The sequence below is a fragment of the Macaca nemestrina genome, chromosome 18, assembly GCF_043159975.1.
Source record: "Macaca nemestrina isolate mMacNem1 chromosome 18, mMacNem.hap1, whole genome shotgun sequence".
Lineage (NCBI taxonomy): Eukaryota > Metazoa > Chordata > Mammalia > Primates > Cercopithecidae > Macaca > Macaca nemestrina.
Genome location: NC_092142.1, coordinates 8128254 through 8151384, shown reverse-complemented (window position 1 = coordinate 8151384; position 23131 = coordinate 8128254). Strand labels below are relative to the sequence as shown.

At 42.5% G+C, this 23131-nt stretch overlaps 1 protein-coding gene across 1 annotated transcript in view; it reads right to left on the bottom strand.

The window, feature by feature from the left end:
* Nucleotides 1-8493: 8493 nt before the first annotated feature.
* The window catches only part of LOC105467818 (RNA binding fox-1 homolog 1), a 2482591-nt gene continuing 2467953 nt past the window's right edge, over nucleotides 8494-23131 (bottom strand). The window contains 2 exon segments of the mRNA XM_071083652.1: nucleotides 8494-12359; nucleotides 12720-12795. Coding sequence (XP_070939753.1) covers nucleotides 12212-12359; nucleotides 12720-12795 — 224 coding nt within the window. The 3' untranslated portion in view covers nucleotides 8494-12211.

Here is a 23131-nt window from a genome sequence, read left to right as displayed (position 1 = left end):
ATGTGGTGGCAGGTACCTGTAGTCTCAGCTACTTTGGGAGGCCGAGGCAGGAGAATCACTTCAAACCCAGGAGGTGGAGGTTGCAGTGAGCTGAGATCACGCCATTGTACTCCAGCCTGGTCAACAGAGTGAGACTCCATCTCAAAGATGGCCAACAGCATCCTTCAATGGTCTGTAGCAGCATTGTCCAATGTGGGCACCTCAAGCTGAGCCTAGATAGGCGTTTTTTAAAGAAATTTATTTTTAGAGTTGGGGTCTTGCTCTGTCCTCAAGACTGGAGTGCAGTGGTGCCATCAGGTCAATGAAGTCTGGAACTCCTGGGCTCAAGCAATCTTCCCACCTCAGACCTTTCGCATAGCTAGGATTATCAGCACTACCATGTCTAGCTGATTGTTTTTCATAGCAATGGGGATCTCACAATGTTGCCCAGGCTCATCTCATACCCCGCTTTGGTCTCTCATAAGTGTTGATTATAGGCATGAGCTACCATGCCTGGCCAGATGTGGCTTTTGAGCACTGGAGATACGGCTGGTTCAAACTGAAATGTGCTGTAAAATTTATGCCAAGTACCAAGACTTAGCATGAAGATGTCAAATCGCCTTGTTTCTCTATTCATGACATGTTGAAATACTATTTTTAATATTGAGTTAAGTAAAATAGACTAGTTTAACCTATTTTTACTTCTGTGGCATGTCTGCTAGACAACTTAAAATTATATATGCATCTTTCCTTATATTTCTGGTAGACAGTGCCAGTTTAAAGCATGAGGAAATCTATACTGGAGGAGGCAAGGCCAAGAAAACTGAAGCAAAATCAAACTTGGGCTAAAATATGACAAGTCTATATGGTTACTAGATAAGTAAATCATGATACTTTCACACTTTCAAATCTAATATTAACCAGAATAGGAAGAGTTTTCCAGTCTTTTCTCTCCCTGTCCATTCTATTTCCCTCCCATTACCTCCTCCCCTCTCCTCTCCTCTCCTCTCTCCTCCTCTCCTCTCCTCTCATTTCCTCTGCCTTTTTTTGTTTTCTTGGAGAGATAGGGTCTTGTGCTGTCATCCAGGCTTGAGTGCATTGGTGTGATCTCAGTTCACTGCAACCTCTACCTCCTGGGTTCAAGAGATCTTCCCACCTCAGCCTCTGAAATAGCTGGGACTACAGGCACATGCTACCATGCCTGGGTAATGTTTTTGGTATTTTTTTTGTAGAGGGGGTCTCACCAGGTTGCTTAGGAATAGTCTCAAACTCCTGGGCTCAAGTGATCCGTGGACATCGGCCTCCCAGAGTGTTGAGATTACAGGTGTGAGCCACCATGCCTGGCCTATACTTTGCGCTTTGTAGATGGGATGACTTTAAAGTCATCTTAAGTGACCATACTGTTAAAAAATGACTTATTGTGACCGTCTCGTTCTTAGAGAGATTTTAATCTCATTGGCTATCTAATAAACCTACCTCCAGACCCAGGATCTATCAGTGCAATGCCTCTTTGAGTTCCTGGCTGGTTGGCAGTAAGGGAGTGGGCATTCTAGGAGAATGGAAAGAGCTGTTCTGTCTCAGGTAGTCATTGCTTGGTTTAGATGCCTGCTTCTAGGAAGGAATGTGGACACTGTTTTCCCAAGCTTCCAACTTCTCAGGGGACACATTCTATGAAATCTTCCCATTTTCAAACACTGGAAGTTAAATATCTTGTAAATACCTGTACATACCCAACAACAGTCTTCGGGGGCATTTAGTTTCCAAAGCCACCAGGGAGTTGGGTTCCATTCTACACCTTGGACTCAGTCATGGTATCCTTGTGACTGATGTGGAGAGGCTAAGAACATTTATTTCTTTCCTAGCACTGGTACCCAGGAATTTAGAGGTTAGGGCAGGGATATTGAAGAAAATGGCCATGGCCTATTGGGGAGTCGCAGGGATGAAACATTACTTCTTATCCCAACATTTCAGTTGCAGCCTTGGCTGATCAATTCTCCTTCCCTCTCCAAACCCCAAACACAGACCCGTATGGACATGGATGCTGCTCTGTTAGAAGAGAAACCAAGTTGGTAGGAAACCCAATTGTCAGTATGTAGTGAGTTTTAAAATACTAAGTTGAGTTTGCCTTGGAATATTGTTTGTCTCCTGTAGCATAAATACATCTCTGTGATCTTATCTAACCCTAGTATCTATGGGGCAAAGGGTGGGTCTTGGGTACCTGTAACAATTTGTTATTGGAGTTGAGTGTTCTGTTTCAATTCAAACCTATATCAAAGTGACAAATTCCTGGCTGAAAAATATCTTCAGGCAAAATAAGGAGAGGAGAGGGGTGAAGATTTCACTGCACGTTTTCCATCTCACCTTTTTCTTCCAATCGGCTTCCAAAGTCATATTTCCTTCTATTTTACTAAGGAGGATGTGGGGATTTAATGTGGTTGGGCGTCTTGGCTGAGAACCAAGTGGTGGAGCTTGAGATTCACACATGGGGCAGAGTGGCTCTGATGCCTTGGGTTTCTCTACATTTGTGGATACGCACTGCAGATATGCAAAGCACACGCAGGTTCCTAGGTGGCTGCCCGTGGAGTACAGCCAGATAGCAAAGCACAGCTAAAATGTTCAAGAATAGCTCTGAATAGGTGAGCAGCCTCCCAGGTTTTCCAAATTCAACCTCACTTAACGCTGTCCTGTGGTTATAAAAATCCAGCACCTCTTTTCAACGTAGGTCTTTCCCCCATCCTCCCCCAAATGGAGGGTAACTTTTTAAGACTCGAAACCCTCAGTGTTGCACAATCTTACTGAATCGTCATCAAAATCCAATGAGGCATTTCCAAAATTTGAAAACAGCCCCAGAGAGGCTAAATTGCCAAAGTCACACAGCTGGGAAGAAGATGGAAGATAGAAGAGGTGGGATCCAAATTGACGTTCATCGAGAATTTTTTACAAAACGACAAAGGCTGGACATAGGGTGGCTCATGCCTAATAATCCTAGCACTTTGGGACACCAAGGCAGGAGGGGATCATTTGAGCTTGGGATTTCAAGACTAGCCTGGGCATCCTAGTGAGACATCATATCTAAAAATAAAACTTAAAAGAGGAAAAAGACCTCTAACCACTAAATTTTGCTGTCTATTATGCTGCATGCCTAAATCTTTGGCTTACTGGAAACAACAAAGATCTAGTGTCTTTCCATCAGCTTAGAAGAGTCAGTTATTTTTGAGTGATAGAAAAATTTTAGGAAGAGGAGTTCATTTTCTTTTTCCCCTGCCATGCGTGGCATAATCATTTTGAATTTCGGTATTTGTTGTAACAGAGTTTTGCGGGTTTTTCCTTTTTTCATAAAATGCGTACTACCCCACCTCCCCTTCACACACTTTTTGGGGTGAGAGAACAGATCTTTGGGGAAAAAAGGGAAAAGAGTAGAACAATACATCATCTAGTCATGCAATTTAGGAAAATAAAGGAAAAAAGCAGCAGCAAGCCAGTTACGCTGACAGCCCTGTCCAGCTGAGTGGCAGTTCGGCTGCTGCTGAAATCCTGCTTACAGTAATGAATTTCAATGCCACTTGCCAGCCTAGGAGTGTTTGGGGGAGATAAAAGTCGAGCTTGTGTGTTGTGCCTCTGACCTGGTTTTCAGTTCTAGACAACTTTGTGGTGTGGTTGCAGAAAGTTTGGCTTTCCAGATGTGACCATGAGGGCTTCGTGTTCTGGCCTGTAGTTCTATTGCTGTCTGCTTTAAGGTAGATTTTTGGAGGGGGGTTGTGGAGGGTTTAACTTGCTTTATAAGGTTTGCTGGAGTCTGCATGCTGATGAGCTGCCAATTTGCATTCTGCGCCTTCACAGCCATCACCTGCCCACAGCAGCACCATTACCCTACTTCCGGGGTTTCTGCTCTATTTTCTACCTGCAGCTGCTATATATATATATTTTTTTTCTTTAGAGCCTGGGGAATTCTCTTGCTCTCGCTGACTTTGCTTCATTCAAGCAACAAGCCATCTGTCTATTTCAGTCAGGGAGCTTGGATGTCAAAGTTCCAGGCACCTGCCCGATTTCATGAGGAATCATCATGGGAGGAGGGGGTGGTATGCACCAAAGGAAGACCCTGGGGCCCTCTTGATAACCCACCATCTAAACAAGTGCTTGCTAGGCAGCTGTGCAGTAAAGAGTAAAGAGTGTAGTGTGCAGTAAAGAGAAGAATGCTTTGGCTCCTAGCTCCAAGGCTTTTATACGCTTTGTTAGGTGGGGCAAATTGCTTCCCTAGGCTGCTGCAAGGACTAAGTGCCAGGATATATGCTAAGTGTTTTAGCATGTAGCAACAACTTTGGAGTCAGTGACCATGATTCGGCTCTGCCACTTAACAGCCATATGCCCTGGGCATGTCCCTAGCCTTGCTCAAGCTTCTGGTTCTTTTCGGGTAGACTGGGGCAATAACAGGACTTATCTTGTGAGGTTGTGAGGATTAAGATAATGGTAATAAGTCCCATTTCCTGATCGCTTACCCTGTCCAGTACCTACATGTTCTGTAAGAATTAGCATATATATTTGGTCTGATAATGTATCTATTATACTTATGCACATAGAGACACTAAAAAGTAGTTGGTCTCTGTGCATAGAGGTTTCTTATATGTATACAATTGCATAGAGTTCTATTAAACATATGTGTAGATGTACGTATACTAGATATACTATGTATCTTTTAACAGTCTGGTTCTGTTGCTCAGGCTGGAGTGTAGTGGTGCAATTATGGCTCACTGCAACCTTGCACTCCCAGGTTCAAAAGATCGTCTCACATCAGCCTCCCTAGTAGTTGGCACCACAGGGGTGCCACCACCACACATGGCTCATCTTTTAATCTTTTGTAAGAGACAAGGTCTCCCTGTGTTGCTCACAGTGGTCTTAAACTCCTGGGCTCAAGTGATCCTCCAGCCTCTGCCTGCTACCCCAAAGTGCTGGGATTATAGGTGTGAGCCACCACGCCCAGCCAAAATGTGTATATTACTTGATCTTTAAAATATTTAAATGCATATGGATACATGTACATTGTATAGATATATATGTGATTTATTAGATAAAATGCTTTGTTAGGCTAAGTGTTTTGTGTGTTTTAATGTATCTCATTATAAGAACCCTTTAAGGTAATGGTGCAATTATCCCCAATTCATGGGTGAGGTAACTGAAAGAGGTCAGGAGAGGTTCTAAATGCCTTCTGTATGAACTTAGACACTTGTGTAAATACAGAGATCATATATTTTGTAGAGCGTCTGGCAGTGTATTAACAAATTTTATCTATTCTTAATAGATGTTACAATACTTGGTCCTTTTAGAAAATGACACTATTAGTTTTAAATCCTCTGTATTTTCACCACAATACCACCTTGCTACTGAGAGAACGTTACTCCTTTGAGATAGTTGGCAAATTCCCTTCTTCAGGCCAGATACCTGTGATCCAATCAGCCTTTACAGGCCAGAGAGGCTTCACTTTCCGCTACCCCCCACCCCCCAGGTCTTCCAGGAGGGCAACCGGTGCACAGCATGTAAGACTAGACCCTTGTGGGAGACTCTTCAAAAGGTCCAAGGTTCAACCCCAAATCTACCTCCCTTTAAACTGCAGACAGCAGCAATGAGATGCCCTGGCTTTACCCATGGGTCAAAGGACTGGGTTTTATGCTCTGAGATGAACTGGTTCTTGGTCCTATATCAAGCATCAGGTTCAGTCCTGAGCAGTTGTACAATAAGCATTTTGGACCCTTCAGAAAAGGACTGCAGCTTGTGAGTTTACATGCAAATCTAATATATTCATGTATACACACATATGTATTATCCAGGATGATGAAAAAACACGAACTCCCTCCCCCACCAAAAAAGGCATTGTAAGTTCCAACAAAAAATTTTGAGAACATTGAGTCCCAGGTATTCACTGGTTTAACAAAAACCTTTCTCATGACACCCTGTGATTGAGAATATGCTTTTGATGTATAGGTACATGTAGGTATGTGCTGGTGGATGTATGCACAGAGATCCCATGTACACATGAACATGCGTGCACACACATTTGTTAGCTCTCCCAACGGTTGTCCTATCTGGAGGAAGAACTGAGCATGAACACAATCAAAAATCAATGGATGATGGTACCTCCTAGGTGATGATGGTTTTAACCTCTTGGGTGCTGAAAGCGGAGGGGTCTAGGAATCTGCTTTTTCAAGCTCACCAGGTTCTAAGGTCTGTAGCACATAGGTTGGACGGACACTCAGCAGTAACAAAGCTTTCGCTTGTGTGCACATGCGTGTATGCGTGAATGAGTGCTCACGAAAACTGCATTTCCTTCCAAAATGGCTACTTCCCAGGAAGTAGAAAGAGGCTTCAAAAGACATAAGTAGTAAAACTTGTCAGGATGTTGAGTGGGAATTTAGATAGTGGTCCAAACTAACTGAACTGTATCTGTAATATTTTTGTTAAGATGGAGAAGATTTTACTGTTCAACATCTTGCTTTAAGAAATACATAGCTGGCCAGGCACGGTGGCTCGTGCCTGTCATCCCAGCACTTTGGGAGGCTAAGGTGGGTGGATTACCTGAGGCCAGGAGTTTGAGAACCAGGCTGGCCAACATGGTGAAACCGTATCTCTACTAAAAATGCAAAAAAAGTAGCTGGATGTGGTAGCAACTGCCTGTAGTCCCAGCTACTAGTGGGGCTGAGGCAGGAGAATCACTTGAACCTGGAAGGCAGAGGTAGCAGTGGGCTGAGATCATGCCACTGCACTCCAGCCTCGGTGACAGAGTGAGACTCCACCTCAAAAAAGAAAAAGCCAGTGGGATGAAGCAGTGGCTACCCCTCAGGCACTGTCCATAGAAAATGCCAGCCAGCCTCTATTTCTGCACGAAGCATATGCATGGCATATGGGCTTCCTTTGGGCTTATTTTCTCACCTCTGCCCACACTCTAGGGGGGAGGAGGACAGGAGTGGGATGGCAAGAATCTGCATCCACTGGCCAGGTCTCTTAAACTCGTTCGCTTCTGCCATCAGTTCTTAAATTTCACATAAAACTTACATGCTTATCTCTATTTTGGATAAGAGCCTGCTTTGGGAGATTCTAATGTAAACTGTATCTGTCATCATCTCTTATATCCTCCTATTTAGTGGGGGAAGCGCTCAGGTATAAACCAGTATTTTAGGAAACCCTTATCTCCCTCCCTGTGAGGATAAAGCTAGTGACTTGTTTTAATTAGGATATCCACACATATTGTGTAAGGAGAGCACAAGCATCCCAAGGTTAACATCACCACCACCATTACCACCATCACCATGGATAATAAAGTGGGCATAGACTTCGGGGTCAGACAGTTGATGTTGTGCTCTTTCAACACTCGTTAGATACAGCTTTGGGCAAATCACACAACCTATCGGATCCTTCCTGTCCTCATAAAATAAGGGTAATACTATCCTGAAGGATCAATTGACATAGGCCAATACAAGTTGATAACCTGCATGATCTTCATATATAAGGAGTTTACAGAAAAGGGATGATTACTTATACTGAAATAAGATGTATGCTGTTAAGACAATCTGGAGTGTGGAAGAATGGAGAACAAAGAGCCTGCAGGTGGCACACAGGGTTAAACTCATGCATAAAGTTCTCATTGGTCAGGTGAGAACATGCCTTGTCAGTTAAGGGTGTACATTCTGGAATCCTAGGGTGAGCACCTGCTTGCTGTGTGACCTTGGAGAATTTAATCTGTTTACTTCACCTGTGGATAATAGCGTACAGTTGAAGTACTGCTGCAAGCACTTCAGAGATTGCTTTCTTCTGCATAACAATATTAGCTCAGTGCAGTTATCATCCTGAGGTGTAGGTGAGGAAACTGAGGCACAGTGCGTTGGTTTAATTCATCCTGGATTGCCACCAGCAAGTGACAGAATCAGGGTGTACACTCAATGTTTCTAGAACGCACATTTTAAAAACCTTTGTCTTACCACCTTATTAAGAATATTAAGATAAAATGAGAGGATTAAGATACTAAGTAACTACATGGGGTGGACAGTTCAACTCTGATAAGATTTTTAAATAAAGAACACACGACTTTTGGCTCCTAATGGGCACTCAATGTATGTGAACTCTATCACTTGCTATATTTTTTTCATCTTATCCAAGGTCTCCCAAAAACTCGTTAATAGCTCGAACATATTTGAGATGAGTGATGTTATTTTGTTTTAAACCGAAGACTGACACTTCCATGCTGGGAGACGGCTAAGCTTAGTTCAGTTTCTTAAACAGCTAAGGTGAGTTCCACTGACTTCTTTGGAAAAATGGGTGAGGAAGGGGAAGCACTTTGAACCAGAAAACCAGGGCACTTGCCAGAGGCATCTGGTCTACTGGTGGCCAGGGCAGCCTGCTGCTCACTTGAGCAATACCCACCCCCCCAACCCCATCTCCGGGTGGGCCCAAGTGCAGTCACACCTGTGGACAACAAATCCACCCACTGAGAAAACCCATGGTAGCCAAAAAACTCAGAACACCAACTTGTACCTTTTCAGACTAAGCTTTTATTTTTTTGATATTACAAACCAGTTTTCTTTATTCACAAACCACTGTAAGTGATATAAACACTAATTTCTAAAGACAGATATACACATTTTCTGGGTTTGCAGATTGCGTGATGTGTGTGTTAAGAAGTCACTATATGCCACACATAATAGTAATTTTCCATAATTCATAATAGCAATAGTTATTTAGATAAATGAAAACATTCCAAATAAATACTGTTTAAAAAAAATCCAAAATGTTTGTTTACATTTCTGACATACATTTTTAAAATGACTTATTGGCATCTTGGAGTGCCTAGACAAAAGATTCTGCAACATCAGTTGGCACCCACTTACTCTAAATGATTTTATTAAAACTACATACAGTCATGGGGGAAAGTACAGCTCATTGATGAAAATCAAAACCGCAAATGAATTTTACTTCAACCAACACAGTAAGAATTCTATGTTTGTGATTCGAAACACAATACAAATTCTGGATTTTGAAATCTGAGGCAATTGGGAGAAATTTATTCTCCATAGCCCCCCTGCTCCTACTCTTTCTTTCCTTCCGGAGGATGCCATCGTATTTTAATAACTCGTTTCCTTTAAGAACATCAGTGAGGCACCCATTGCCATAACACTATTTTCCAGGTGGGGGAATGAGAATGTCTCAGTGATGCTATAAAACACCCCCTTGCCCCTCCCCTCACCCACCCAAAGAAGTGTGGTGAAAAGAACACTTCATATGCTTTTGGCTGACAAACCTTCTCCCCCCTCCCCCTTTTCTCTTTTCAAGATCACTATCTGTCTTAGATATGGAAGCTACAGAAACTTTGTTTTCAAATCTTGTGAAACTTTATTGATGGTTTAATATCCAACTGATCTTACGGCATGCACATAGGATGGCAAGAGAAAGCTGGATCACACTTTTTTTTTTAAAGTTTTGTTTGGTTTTGTTTTAAAGCAGAGTTGTTACAGCGGATTGGCAGGTTCACAGCGGTGAGTTGATAACTTACTGAAGTGCGTGCCACAGGGCCTGCACTGTACACATGAGGACTTAACCTATGGCAGCAAAACTACTCAGGGACAGCCTGCTGCTGTTTCCATTTAAATACAAAAACAGGAAGACCCGTGACAGATACCCCAACTTAGGTTAACTTGTAAACAGGACAACGTGGAAAGTTCAAACAGAAGTACAGACAAACTGCAATTTTTCAGCTGTGTCACTCTGGCCCTGCATCCAAGAAAGGGGGGGGGGGGGAGACTTTGTTCTTTTGGGATGAAGAGGATGGATCTACTTTGTTGTTTTTGTTTTTTGCATCCTTCTGACAAGTGTCCTGGGCCATGGAGATAGAACTAAAGAGATCATTTTGAGATAATCCTTGGGTATGGGAAAGAGGTGGAAGGGCAGGATCTCACGGACTGAAAAATTGCAGATTGCTCACACAACGCAGTCACGTTTCAAAAAGTACCAAGCTGATGAAAATACCATGATTATCTCTACTCAATGATTGCAATACTTGTAAAATGCTTCTATAAATCCGAATATGATTATCATGTAATTCCATAAAAATTATACGTCTGTCTCTAACAGTTGTTCTACTAGGCTAAAACTAAAGCTTCATAGACTGTTTCTAGAACTTAACAACTCCACTGCACAGATGTAAATTTTATACATTTTTTAAGTGGTACAAAGAATTTAAGTTATTACTTTCTTTTTTGGAAAAAAAGAAAAAAATAGAAACAGTGCTTTTTATCACCTTTTTATTAATGTTATTTTTTCCCTCCCATAATATAAAAGTCAGCAATGATATCAATAATTTATTATACTGGAAGAAATATAAAAAGAATGTTTGTTGATGGCCTAACTAGCGGGGTTTTTTTTTTTCCCCCTAAATAGCGACTGGTTAAGAAGCTGAATACTGCCGGGTGGAATGGTTTAAAGGGTGGGTTTTTGCACAGCTTCATTCAACTCAGATGCACAAGTGCTACTAGAAGCACCCCCTTAACAACATAACCTTTGGCTTGAACTGGCAATGAGTAACTTAGAACCATTGATAAATGATTGTTGGTGCAGTGGGTCGTTTAGATTCATCAGTTATATATTTTTTTGTCTTTCAGCCAAACCCCAGTTCCAATCCCCTAAGCCCCTCCCAACCTCCCCTTTCACAAAATAAAATAATGCAGATGCAGAAAAAAATGACTACTGTAGTCACTTACACTCTTCCCAAACAGCTGATAACCCCAGTTAGCTTAATATTCAGCATATATAATTCATTTACATAATATAGCACTCTGGATATGGCCCTAAACCAGTTTTTATTCATATCTAGCGTCTGTCTAGATCAACCACAAAAACTCCTACAGCCAGCAACCAAACTACGGAACCTTCAGAAATTAAAGACCCACAATATTAAAATACACAGAACAAAATATCTGAGGTATAAGATAAAAAATGTAATTTTTTTCCTTTTTATTGGTATTTTTTTTTTTTTAGAGTTGCTAAAATGATGTACTACTGCATGTATTGCAATACTCAGGCCTCGGAAAGCTTCCTTTCTCCCCACATTGGAAGGTTTTTATGGTTTTGTCATTTAGTATGGAGCAAAACGGTTGTATCCCCCTCGGTATATACTAGCCTGCAATGAAGAAAGAACGAGACCCACATCATCAGCATGGCTCCTAGTCTTGGCATCAGTCAAAGGTGCAAAAGCATTCTGAAACAAAGCAATTTGAGGGGTGTGTTTTTTACATTTTCCTTTTGCAACATGTGGATCATCAAAAAGACTAATGTGAAAAATAGACACTCAAAACCAACCGAAATGGAGGCACCCCCTACCCATCCCGGGTCATTCTTGGAGAACTAAAGATAGGGCCATTCTTGACCCTCCCCAATAGCTCCTCCTAAAGAAATTCCCTGTAAAACCAAATTCTTTCAGCCCAGTCCTCTTAGCTAAAAGGACTCTTATAAGCTGGACAACTGAAGGATTTTCACTGTCTCATTTTTTTATTGGACTGGATTAAGCTTCCCCAAGGGAACAGAATAATCTACACTTGAGGTTGAATTTGAACAATTTACTGAATGTAATTCAACTCGCCAACACACTCCTCAAGTGGACGAGGTGTTGAAGCAGAGTTGTTGAATGCAGAATTGGGATGAAAATCTGAATCTACTTCTTACTTGACTTGGCTCTGCAAGCTGTATAGAATCTGATCTTGAGAAGGGAAGTTGTACACATGAATTGCTTGATGTAATTAAGCTTGTGCAAAACAATGTTTCCAGATCATGGCTGAATTTCTACGACTGAGCATCAGTGAAGTGTCTGGCCATGGCTTTAATGGCTACAAGGTGGCACTTAACGATTTCCTTTTTCTGTAAGTATTGGCAATTCAAATGAATGCCTACGGAGATTCATTTTTAGGATAAGGACTGATATTCTTGATCCGAGCAGAAAACTGCATGCCAAAGCTTTGTAATGATTGCATATGCTCTCACGTGATGGGCACGTCTTACTGTACTCAAGAGTTTCAGTGCATAGAAGTTTGAACAAGTACAGGCAAGTTCACCCCACCCTTACCTACCCTTTTTTTACCCTCCCCCCACCCGCTCCCAAAACAAAAACCCAGACCTGCCCCAAAACAAAAGACAACCCCCAGACCCAGCTGATTCCTTCTACTTTCTTATGTACTAGGTACACAAAGTGTGCCCCTCTCTATTTTCTTTCCTGGGCGACTATGACTTTAAACATGAATTGTAATAGGGGAGGAGAGGCAGTCAGATTCTCAGCTGCCTGACAGCAGAGGCCTGGAAGTGTGCAGCTTAGCTCCTCTGAAGTCTGTGCTGGGGCTGGAACCTTGGGGCTATGTGAATGAGCAGCAAGGGAGGAAAAAAGAAAAAAAAAGTTCTGCATTGACACTGCATTCTGTTAGTGATGGATTTAATTATCAAAATGACTAATTATTCCATTAAGGTAAGTGCTCCGCTAGGTGAGACTTGCAAAATTAGAAATATAATAACTTACATGCACTACATTGCCAAGAAATTAAGACATTTATCAAGTTTACTGGGAGGATTAATGTGCCATTTTAGCTGCTGTTAGCACAAGAGACAAATTCAATTAAGGGGAAGTGAGAGGACGTCAACCCGTACTGAGGTCCCAGCTGGGGGAAGGGAAGGGGGAGGCAGGAAGAAGTTGAGGACAAGGAGAAACTGGTACTCACCATGGCACCAACGCCGTAGGTGGGGGCTGGAGCAAGTGCGTGGTGGTAGGGGTCGGCAGCATAAACTCGTCCGTAACTGAAAGGAAAAGAGGTGAAGAGTGATCCATAGTATACAATTACAAAATAACAATCATAAAATCCAAAATACCAAGACAGTTATAGAGGGGGTGTCCTACTCATCTTGGAGTAAGAAACAAAATCTACTTTGCCATGTAATAGTTCATCTGTGTACAATGCATTTTTTGTGCATTTCACATGGCTGATCATATTGCTATGTTTAACAGATAAATATATATGCATACACACGTACATATACATGATAATTTTCCCTGCCTCCCCACATAACATTGTTTCTACACTGCTGAAGTAACTGCCTTAGAGATCGAGGTAGGCAAGAAAGAAACAACTTGAAGTATTAAGCCCAGCACCCATGGAGGGTGGAATGTTTATTCTCAAGAGTGCCTTTTTCCCCTGATACAACTGTCACCATTCAAGTGAAATAGGGTGAATAGGAAAGGGTGAAGTGAACCTGTCTAAAGTTAGTGTCCAGCATCTTAGAATGGAAATGAACAAGTGTATTTGAATGGAAGCACCCTTGAAGGGTCTGTGGGACCCCCATTCCCGTTCAATCAGACTGATTGGGTTTTAATCCTATTATTTCAGAACTTCAGTCTCATTCATCGATGGCCAGGTTTTGGGAAGGGAGAGGCATTTGAAACAACAAATCTTTATGACATTTATTCATCTTTGTGTTTTTCTGTCTCTACCATCCTACTCCCTACCAAGGCAACTTGCATGCTTGGTCCACCGTATCCTCTGCCCATACTTGTTTGCCCTGCCGCATAAATGGTGCTATTTTAATACTGACTGAAGCTGAGGGTCCATTCCTTGAAAGCTGATTCTGGAATAAAGATTCCTGTGCAAGTGACTTATTGAAGGGGGTACCCTTAAGAGGAAGAGAGGGACAAGTAGGTCAGAGCAAGGGAAAAAAGCAAGGTCTGAGATGAACAATATCTGCCACCTGATCCTGTGAGTTACATGCTGCATCTGGTTCCACCTGGAGGCAAGTGGGTTGGCTTTTTAATGCCCACGTACGTTTTAAGCATTAGCTGTGGGCTTTCCTGAGGAGGGAGTGATGCACCACTGAGTTTGATGCACCACTGAGTTAAAGTGGCTTCCTCTGACGTAGCACAATTTTCTGGAGAAGGGAGCAGCTGTATCTGTTGGCAACCAACATTCACAGCAGCTCGGGACAAATGCATCAGTCACTCAGTGGGATCTACAAGGTTTTTTGATTCTTTTGACCATCTCCTGAATGAAGGAACAAGGCTGGAAGAAATGAGTCTGTCTGCATTATCAACCTTAAACTCATCTCCCATCCCTTAGAGTCCAATTTGCATGTACTTTTTCCCTCTCCTTTCCTGTTTTCGCCCATTTTCCTTCCAATCTTTCTCACAGTTGGTAGATAAGTCACACCAATCCAATACATGCTTGACCCCTCACACTGTGGAGTCTGGGAAGGTAAAGGAAACGGGATGATGGTCCTTCTCAGACGCCAAGTTAGACCCTAGGTGGAATAAAACAATTATACCAGGTTTGCATTGATCATGTTCCAACTGTCAAAGGGCACTGAGTGTGCAAATAATCTAGATGAGGCTTTCAGCGTCAACAGGATTCTCCTGATCCTCAAACAATGACATGAAGGGATGCCTCTCTTCCGAGGTGAATAATGCACTTTCATTTGGCAAAGCTGTTTCATAAATAGAATATAAACTGCAAAGGCAAACTGAAATCTTTGAGACTTTGTTAAGTGATGTTGTGGCATGGTGTTACTTCAAAACATGTGAAAAGATGCAAATTCAGATATTTCATTTTAAAAATTGGGGAAATAGTTTTACTGTGGCAATAATTTCCTCTTCTAGGGAGACACTATATGGGCAGTTAGAATGTATTGAATAAAAGTGTAGCTCCCACCTTTTTACTACTGCATACTTTAATGGTAAATTCTATAACACTTGGCATAGTTTCAAGCTTTGTGGAAAACCCAAGGTAACAATTTGGCAGTATTCTCTTCCAAGGCAGAAGGAAAATACAGCAGCACTGAACTATTCCTCAGAAATGAGCTGGCTGCTTTTCTCCTCAGGGTGACCTCTACCTTCAGAATCCAATGGTTTTATTATGATTAATAAATTTCATTTCCATAGAGGAAAAGAGACCATGTCAGCTCAAACTGAAAGCAAGGAGGCTCCTTTTCAAATGCTAATTTCTAAACACGCCCTTGTGTGACACTACAATTTAGACACAAGGTTATTAGCGAAGATGTGGACTTGAGTGCTACGTTTGCAGGAGATATGCCAAGCACGTCAGCAATGTGATACACGCAGAGCTGGCTAAGCACAGCCCGGAGACAGAGCAAGGCAATGCCTAGGACATCTGCAGGAATGATGGGAAGATGTCTTACGGTCGCCATGTTAAGACAAGACCTGCAATATGGTCATCCTCCATACCATGCATCCCTGGCCAAAGTGGGCAGTAGTGCAGTCAGATCATGATCTCCATGTCCCCACTTTCCATTCATCAGTAATTTCAGAAGAAATCTTAAATGTGTCCACTTCACGCACATGACTACACTAATATAAACCACTAGTAGTTCATCAAAACCAACTCAACAGCCTGAAATCTTCTTTGTTCAACCCTTGCTCCTTCAAACCAGCAGCTATTTATATGTATCAAATCTCTCAAGTCCATCTATCCACTTAAGTATAAATTTATATACATCTAAATCCTATCACTCCCTGCTTAAAACCCTTCAATGGTTTTCCATTGATCTTAGAATAAAATCCAAACTTTCATAAGCTGCCTTCTGCCCCTCTTTCAATCTTCATCTTCCTTCCCGTGGCCCTTGGTTACTGTGCTCCAGGCACACAGGATTTTTTTTTTTTTTCTTTTTTTGAGACAGAGTCTTCCTCTGTTGCCCAGGCTGGAGTGCAGTGGTGCAATCTCCATTCACTGCAAGCTACACCTCCCGGGTTTACACTATTCTGCTGCCTTCAGCCTCCTGAGTAGCTGGGACAACAGGCACTTGACACCAAGCCTGGCTAATATTTTTTGTATTTTTAATAGATACGGAGTTTCACCATGTTAGCCAGGATGATCTCAATTTCCTGACCTAGTGATCTGCCTGCCTCAGCCTCCCAAAGTGCTGGGATTACAGGCGTGAGCCACTGCACTTGGCCCACACAGGCTTTAATTGTTCCTTTACACATGCAAATCCATTCTCTGCTTAGTCTTGGCACTTGCTCACCCTCCACCTGACTTTCAGCTTTTATGTTTCAAATCAAATGTCTCTTCCCTAGAGAGAAAGAGATGCTTCCTTCTCTGGCTCTCTGACTGCCTTTTTTTTTTTTTTTTTTTTTTTTTTTTTTTTTGAGTCAGAGTCTTGCTCCGTTCCCCAGGCTGGATTGCAGTGGCATGATCTCAGCTCACTCTAACCTCTGTCTCCCAGGTTCAAACAATTCTCCTGCCTCAACCTCCCTAGTAGCTGGGATTGAAGGCACCCACCACCATGCCTGGCTAATTTTTATTTTTTTTAGTAGAGAACAGTGTTTCGCCATGTTGGCCAGGCTGGTCTTGAACTCCTAACCTCAAATGATTTGCCCACCTCGGCCTCCCAAAGTGCTAGGATTACAGACGTGAGCTACCGCACCCAGCCTGACTGCTCTTTAAGGGTACTTTCCAACTTCATCCCTACCCCTTCATGTCATATAGCAACTCGAATCTTATTCCTACCCCACCTGATCATTTACCTTTCACCCTCCTGGAATAAGAGCTCCATGCAGGCTGGGGCAGTGTCTATTTTGTCTGCCTTTACATTCCCAGTGTCTAGCACAGCCCTTCCCACAGTGCAGGTAGAGAGGGGCAGACCAATGGTACCGCAGGAGAGGAGGCAGCCAGACGAAGGAGTAAAGAGGGAAATGGGGCCTGGGAGATACTCATGCCAGTAATTACGATCCCACTAGTAGAATCTATCAGTATAGTCTTTCAGATATGCTTTTTGAAGATTCTGGGTCAGCTGCTCCATGACACATTCAGAACCCTTCAAGACAGAAGAAAAGTTTCTGGGGACTTCTAGAAATAGTGTATACTTTTTTTTACATTGCTTCTGTGAGTTTGCAAAACACTGGCCAAGTTGCCCTAAAACTCATCAAAAGCCTCTGGGGAAAAACGAAACAAAGATATCATAGAGGACTACTTTCCTGGCAAACTCACCACAGATTGCAACTATCATGAGACCTCATCTTTTTGACCTTTTGCAACAAGTTAAAACTGGAAAGCAACCCGAGACCTTGCGGATTCAGTACTTGGGGCAAGAAGATCCAGGTTTGAGTTCTGCTTTGATGATGTCCTTGTTCTCATGACTTGACAGAGCATGCTCTCTGAGCCTTCACCTTCCTCATTTGTAAAGTAGTAATTTTCTGAGCCCTGCCTAATTCAAGGTGCATTCAAGAAAACCAGGTAGATTTTAAGCCACCTACAGCTACAGGAGATCATCATACACAGCTTTTTAGATTGTATTTCACAAACCAATTTCTCCCTCTTTGCCCAAACTTTTGGTCTGCAGAGGCAAGTGAAAGATTCTATTCTAATATAATCACATGCAACTCTACCAATCAAATTACAGATCCTTTTGGAGTCAACATCTAATTTATGAGTTACAGATGTCGTTTAAATAGATACACTTACTTGCACTTAAGGTCGTGTTGGAGCAAAATGAATAAGGATGCAGCCTCTTGCATGGGAATATGAACCCATGTTAAAGTGCTTTATTAACTCTACTGAGACATGTTAGAAGTACTATGTACATGTAGTTGAAACAAGCTGGATGCTAACGAAATACAGTGGGCCCATGTTGGCACTCCACACAAGGGTTTTAACACAATTTTCTTATAGGGCTACAGTAAGAATACTAATTTCACTATATTTTACTCCCTATTTTGATGAGGAGCATTTATGCCCTGGGAACTTTCATTCTTCCATTAGTATCATCTTCCCATGCTTCCCAACCCAGAGATAGCTAGGTGAATCCCGTGGAGCAGAAAGATGAGTGAAATCTGTTCAGTCCTCAGATAGAGTTCAAAAGGTTAGCAAAGACATCCTAAACAGCCAAATTGCAGCAAGAATGTGCATGGGCTTGTACCCTTTCCAACACAGAGAAGGGCTACAGAGGATGCATTCAAAATGGGATGCCTCACCAGGAATCAATGAATGGCCCTGGTCTCTGCAATGCAGTTAGGGACTACAGATTCTCCCTCCTTACATCTAAGACATAGTCTTAAGTATTTGGGCAAATGAATCCATGCAAGTCACACACTTACCATACAGCATACCAACAGGGCACCAACCATGGTTCAATGGTTCTAAAAGCATGCTCTTCAGAGAGCCATGGTCTAGCTAAAGGGATGTTCTTTCACTTTCCTGTATAGGGTCAAATGAGATCTGAGCCTCAACAAGGCCCACTGACTAGTTCTGGTGTCTATCCCACTAGGTGGGGTGCTCTGGGGCACCAGGTAAGAAGGGGGACATCAGAAGGTAACCTTTACCCAGGAAGAAGTGATTCTTATCCCACTTAGATATTCATCCTATTTCATTGCCCTCATTTTTAGGCTTTGCGGACTTTTCCAAATGAAAAATAAATGATGTGTTAGACAATCCTTTGGTTTGCACTGTTGCTGGTATCATTACCAATGAGTTGTTGCTTTTCTCCATCCGCAGGAACTGCATCTGGAACACACATTCCAGACCAAGTGTTCTGCGTTTGGACAAAATGCTCGGCTTTCAGCAATTCTCAAGGGCTGGAAAGGAGTCACAGCCAATATCGGCCAGGAAAAGAACAAGACCAGAGGGGAGGGCACGTGGCTTCTGAGTTCTGTAGCACTGCCCCAGCTACTGCTTTACTTCCTTCCCTCATCCAACTACAAATCAATCCATTGTCAATCATAAAATGTTATGGGCATTTGTTTTCCAACTCGATATCCTATACTCGTCACTAAATGAAAATGCAGCAAAACAGCAGAATAAGATCTCACAGTCCTACTGAAAGAGGCTGAAGGCTTCTGACAAATCTCTTGGCAATTCTGCAACTGCAGACTGACATGTCCCCTCAGCTTGTGGGGATTCTGTGGGGTCAGAATGGAGACAGAAGCTTACTTCAGAGGATAAAGAAATGTAGCGCAGAATATGGACCCTCACAGAAGGTCTTCCAAAAATTCTGAGCTTAGGACACCTCAATATATCTGAAATGATCAGTCTCTCACCTTTGTGCCAATAAGTATTTACCAGACAACCAAAATCTCCATTTTCAAATCCCAGAATTCCACAAATTTCAGGTTTTAAGTTCTGAGCTAATCCCAGTGTGCATCCATTTGAGAAGATGTGGGAGTAATAATGGCCAAGATTTTGGGCTAATCTTCCAGGAGAGCCATTCAAGGAAAGGACAAGTTACTCAGTCCGCTATGCAGATACATGGAGAGACAACAGGTGCCAACCAGCCCGCCTCTGCCCCACAGGAAAATTTGAGTTTCCAGAACCTCAGGCCATGCACCCTGGTTTGCTGCAACAGGGAAAAACCCTCCTGAAGGCATGAAGAATAACTACTTGGATGTATTAGAAAATTCGGAAAGTAACGGTTTGTCTAGGAAATGACCCTTGTAGAGTGAAAGTGAACAGGAGCAACTGAGTTCTACACTTGCTCTGTTGGTCATTTAGTGAACTTAGTGAATGTGTTCATGAAGGGAGTACTCCTGTGGTTACTGCAGCTTTCTCCTAGTTTTAATTTGAGCAATGACTTACACATTTATTGACCATGGAGGTAACCAAAGCCCACTTATCCTCAAAGCTTCTCAAGATACTTAGATGAACTAAACCAGTCCCTAAACACCTAGAGGCCTTCTTGGCACCAGGGACCAGTCCTTGGCCTTCTTGGCACCAGGGACCAGTCCTTGGCCTTCTTGGCACCAGGGACCAGTCCTTGGCCTTCTTGGCACCAGGGACCAGTTTTGTGGAAGACAGTTTTTCCACAGACCGGGGAGGTAGGGAGTCGTTTCAGGAAAAAACTTCCACTCCAGATAATCAGGCATTAGAGTCTCAAAACTAGTGTGCAAGCTAGATGCTTCACATGCACAGTTTACAGTAGGGTTTGTGCTCCCATGAGAGCAGGTGGAGCTCGGGCAGTAATGTGACTGAGGGGGAGCGGCTGTAAACACACAGGAAGCACTGCTCACCTCCTGCTGTGTGTCCAGCTGGTGGACTCCGATCTAGAAAATGACTAAAAATGCAGCAAAATATCCAAAAATGATACAAGCAGAAGTGGAAGAAATGCTCCAAGATAAGGAGTCATCTCTACGTGGCTCCGATGTATGTCAGTTACACATTTGTAGTGATGTAGTCATCTTGGAGCAGAGTTTCATTGCTGCTATCTTCCTTACCTTGTTTTTAAAGTGCTTATCTTCTTCAGAAATCACTTAGCACATTTTTCAGCCTCGTGATTTCCCTGCCTCCCCTGAGAAGTAGGAGGGAACACATCTGAGCTCTTCAGACCCTACACGGGAAGCCACAATTTGCTTTTGCCCACTGATACATGTCATACATCATCAGAACTATGCATACAGTGCATACACAATCCAACACTATGACATCTAAAAGACTCAGACCATTTACCCATAGCAAATCAGATCACATCATCCTTTCTTTACCCCACCAATGCTGTTCAAAACCTCTTCATATTCTGAATCCCAACAGCAGATTTGAGGAAAGTAGAATAGCAGCTACTCTCGCAGTAGAAAAGACACAGTAAGTCCCACCTTTGGTGATGAAATTATCCTGCCCTAGAATACCTCCTTTAATAAAGGAGCTGTAGGCACATTGTCTTTAATGCTGAGCTCAAGGCCATCCTTCTCTCAGAAATTTCATTTCTCCTTTCTCTGTGGCTACTCTTGCTCTACCAAAATCACTCAGAATTGTTACTGTCCTTTGAAATCACCATGGCACCCCAGCTACATGTTACCACACAGGAGGAATAACAAGTTGTATCCCTCATGAGATTTTCAATACCCTGCCATGAAGCAGGGTTGAACAGCAGCCTGGGGATCCCTCAGTCACAATGTCTAGAGTGAAACCCTGACTGTTACTTCTTGCCAAGTTATCTCAAAGTTCTTCTGAGTTATGCCATCTATAAATGGAGATGATAATGGTGCATCCTGAGAGTACATGGCTATAGTGAGGATGAGAGGAGGGTTATGGTTACCAGTTAAGGAACAAACAAGTATCAGCTGTTGCCTCTTGTCTATTTTATGTGGGATCAGTGAGCTTCCCGGTAAAGCCAGGGGGATACATGTGTCAGAGCTACCCCTGAATTGGGTTGACGATCCAAAGTCTTACGTACTGGCATCTCCCATCCTCAAAGCAAGCAGATCAAAGAATCTGAGACAAAACAAGCAGGGTGAGAAGTAGGGAGGGAGGTTCTGGGTCCTGAACTCCAAGGAATTTCCCTCTACAGAACCCACCTATCACCAGGAGGCAATCTTAAAATACAAGATCAAGACACTGACAATGTTCAGATTATCTGTCACCACATTTTAACTCCTTGTGAACATCCCTCACCTCCAAATGACCAGTTCTTGGGGACACACACTCTTTTAATACTCATTTAAGCCAAATGAAATGTGGTTCTAAAATGGGATTGATAGAATTATAATGAAAGCCACACATGTGAGGCACATGTCATTTTAAATTTTACAGTAACCACGTTTTAAAAAGTAAAAGGTGAACTCATTTTTATTTTCTCCAGAATATTCAAATTGTCATAACTACAATGTGTAACTCAAAATTATGAATGATATATTTTACATAATTTTAGTACTAAGTTTTGGAAATCCAACATGCATTTTTTTACTTCAACACATCCTGGTGTGGAATGGCCACATTTCAAGGACTCCACAGCCACATGTGAACACAACTTTAGCAAGTTCTATTGTGTGCTCTTTTTACCATTGAAATAAAAAACTGGCTGGGTGTGGTGGGCCCGTGCCTGTACTCACAGGACTTTGGAAGGCCAAAGGGGCAGGATGACTTGAGGCCAGGAGTTTGAGATCAGCCTGGGTAATACAGCAAGACCCCATTTCTTCAAAAAACTAAGATATTAGCTGGGTGAGGTAGCACATGCCTGTAGTCCCAGCTATTAGGGAGGGTGAAGTGAGAGGATCGCTTGATCCCAGGAGGTCCAGGCTACAGTTAGCTAAGATCAGGCTATGACGCTGAACTCTCCAGTCTGGATAACAAACCCTATCTCAAAAAGAAAAGGTTTGGCTGGGCGCGGTGGCTCACACCTGTAATTCCAGCACTTTGGGAGGCCAAGGCAGGCGGATTACGAGGTCAGGAGATCAAGACCATCCTGGCTAACATAGTAAAACCCTGTCTCTACTAAAAATACAAAAAATTAGCCAGGCATGGTGGCAGGTACCTGTAGTCCCAGTTACTCGGGAGGCTGAGTCAGGAGAATGGCGTGAACCCAGGAGGCAGAGCTTGCAGTGAGCCAAGATCACGCCACTGCACTCCAGCCTGGGCGACAATGCAAGACTCCATCTCCAAAAGGTTCCTGATTGATCGGTTAGTGTTTCCCAAGGTGTGAGGTCTTTACTATTAAAATTATCTAGGGGTAACTTGTTACAATGCAGATTTCCAGGCTCTCTCTCCAGACCTATGAATCAGAATCCCAGGGGCAGGGGAAGACGACAAAACAGGCTCTGCATTTGTAACAAGTTCTCCAGGTGACTTGCATGCATTCCTCTAGAATTTGATAAGCACTGTTCGATTTTTAAAAATTCTGCATGGATTCAGCATTTTCCCACTTAGGCTAATTCAAACTATCTAGACATCTTTAATTTTCATAAATTGATTAAACACACTTTATTTTTATAGGGTATTGTTACTGCATGTAGCTGTAGCAAGCCTGAGACTATGCCTCATATACAGAAGGTTCTCAATAAGTGGGAGTATTTTTCCTAAGTTCCTTTGCTTATACGCCCCCTTAGCTCCCTGTACTTCCCGTATTATAATACATATCACACTTTATTGGAAATGGACCAATTAGCCACAAATCAATTTACTGCATGACAACTTTGCTGAATAATCAAATCACTAAAATGCAGGAAAGACAATTAGATGAGACTTGCTGAAGGATCAATTAGAGGAATGGCCAATTTGGAAACTTCTTCTAAATATTAAATATTACCTAAAGTTTTAATGCAGCTGCCAGTGTGTATAGGTTGAGAAGTGGGGATAGAAGAATGAAAGGAGCTGGTGACACCTCCTTGTACCCCTGAAGTTGCTTCTAATTGGTAACCTGGGTAACAACC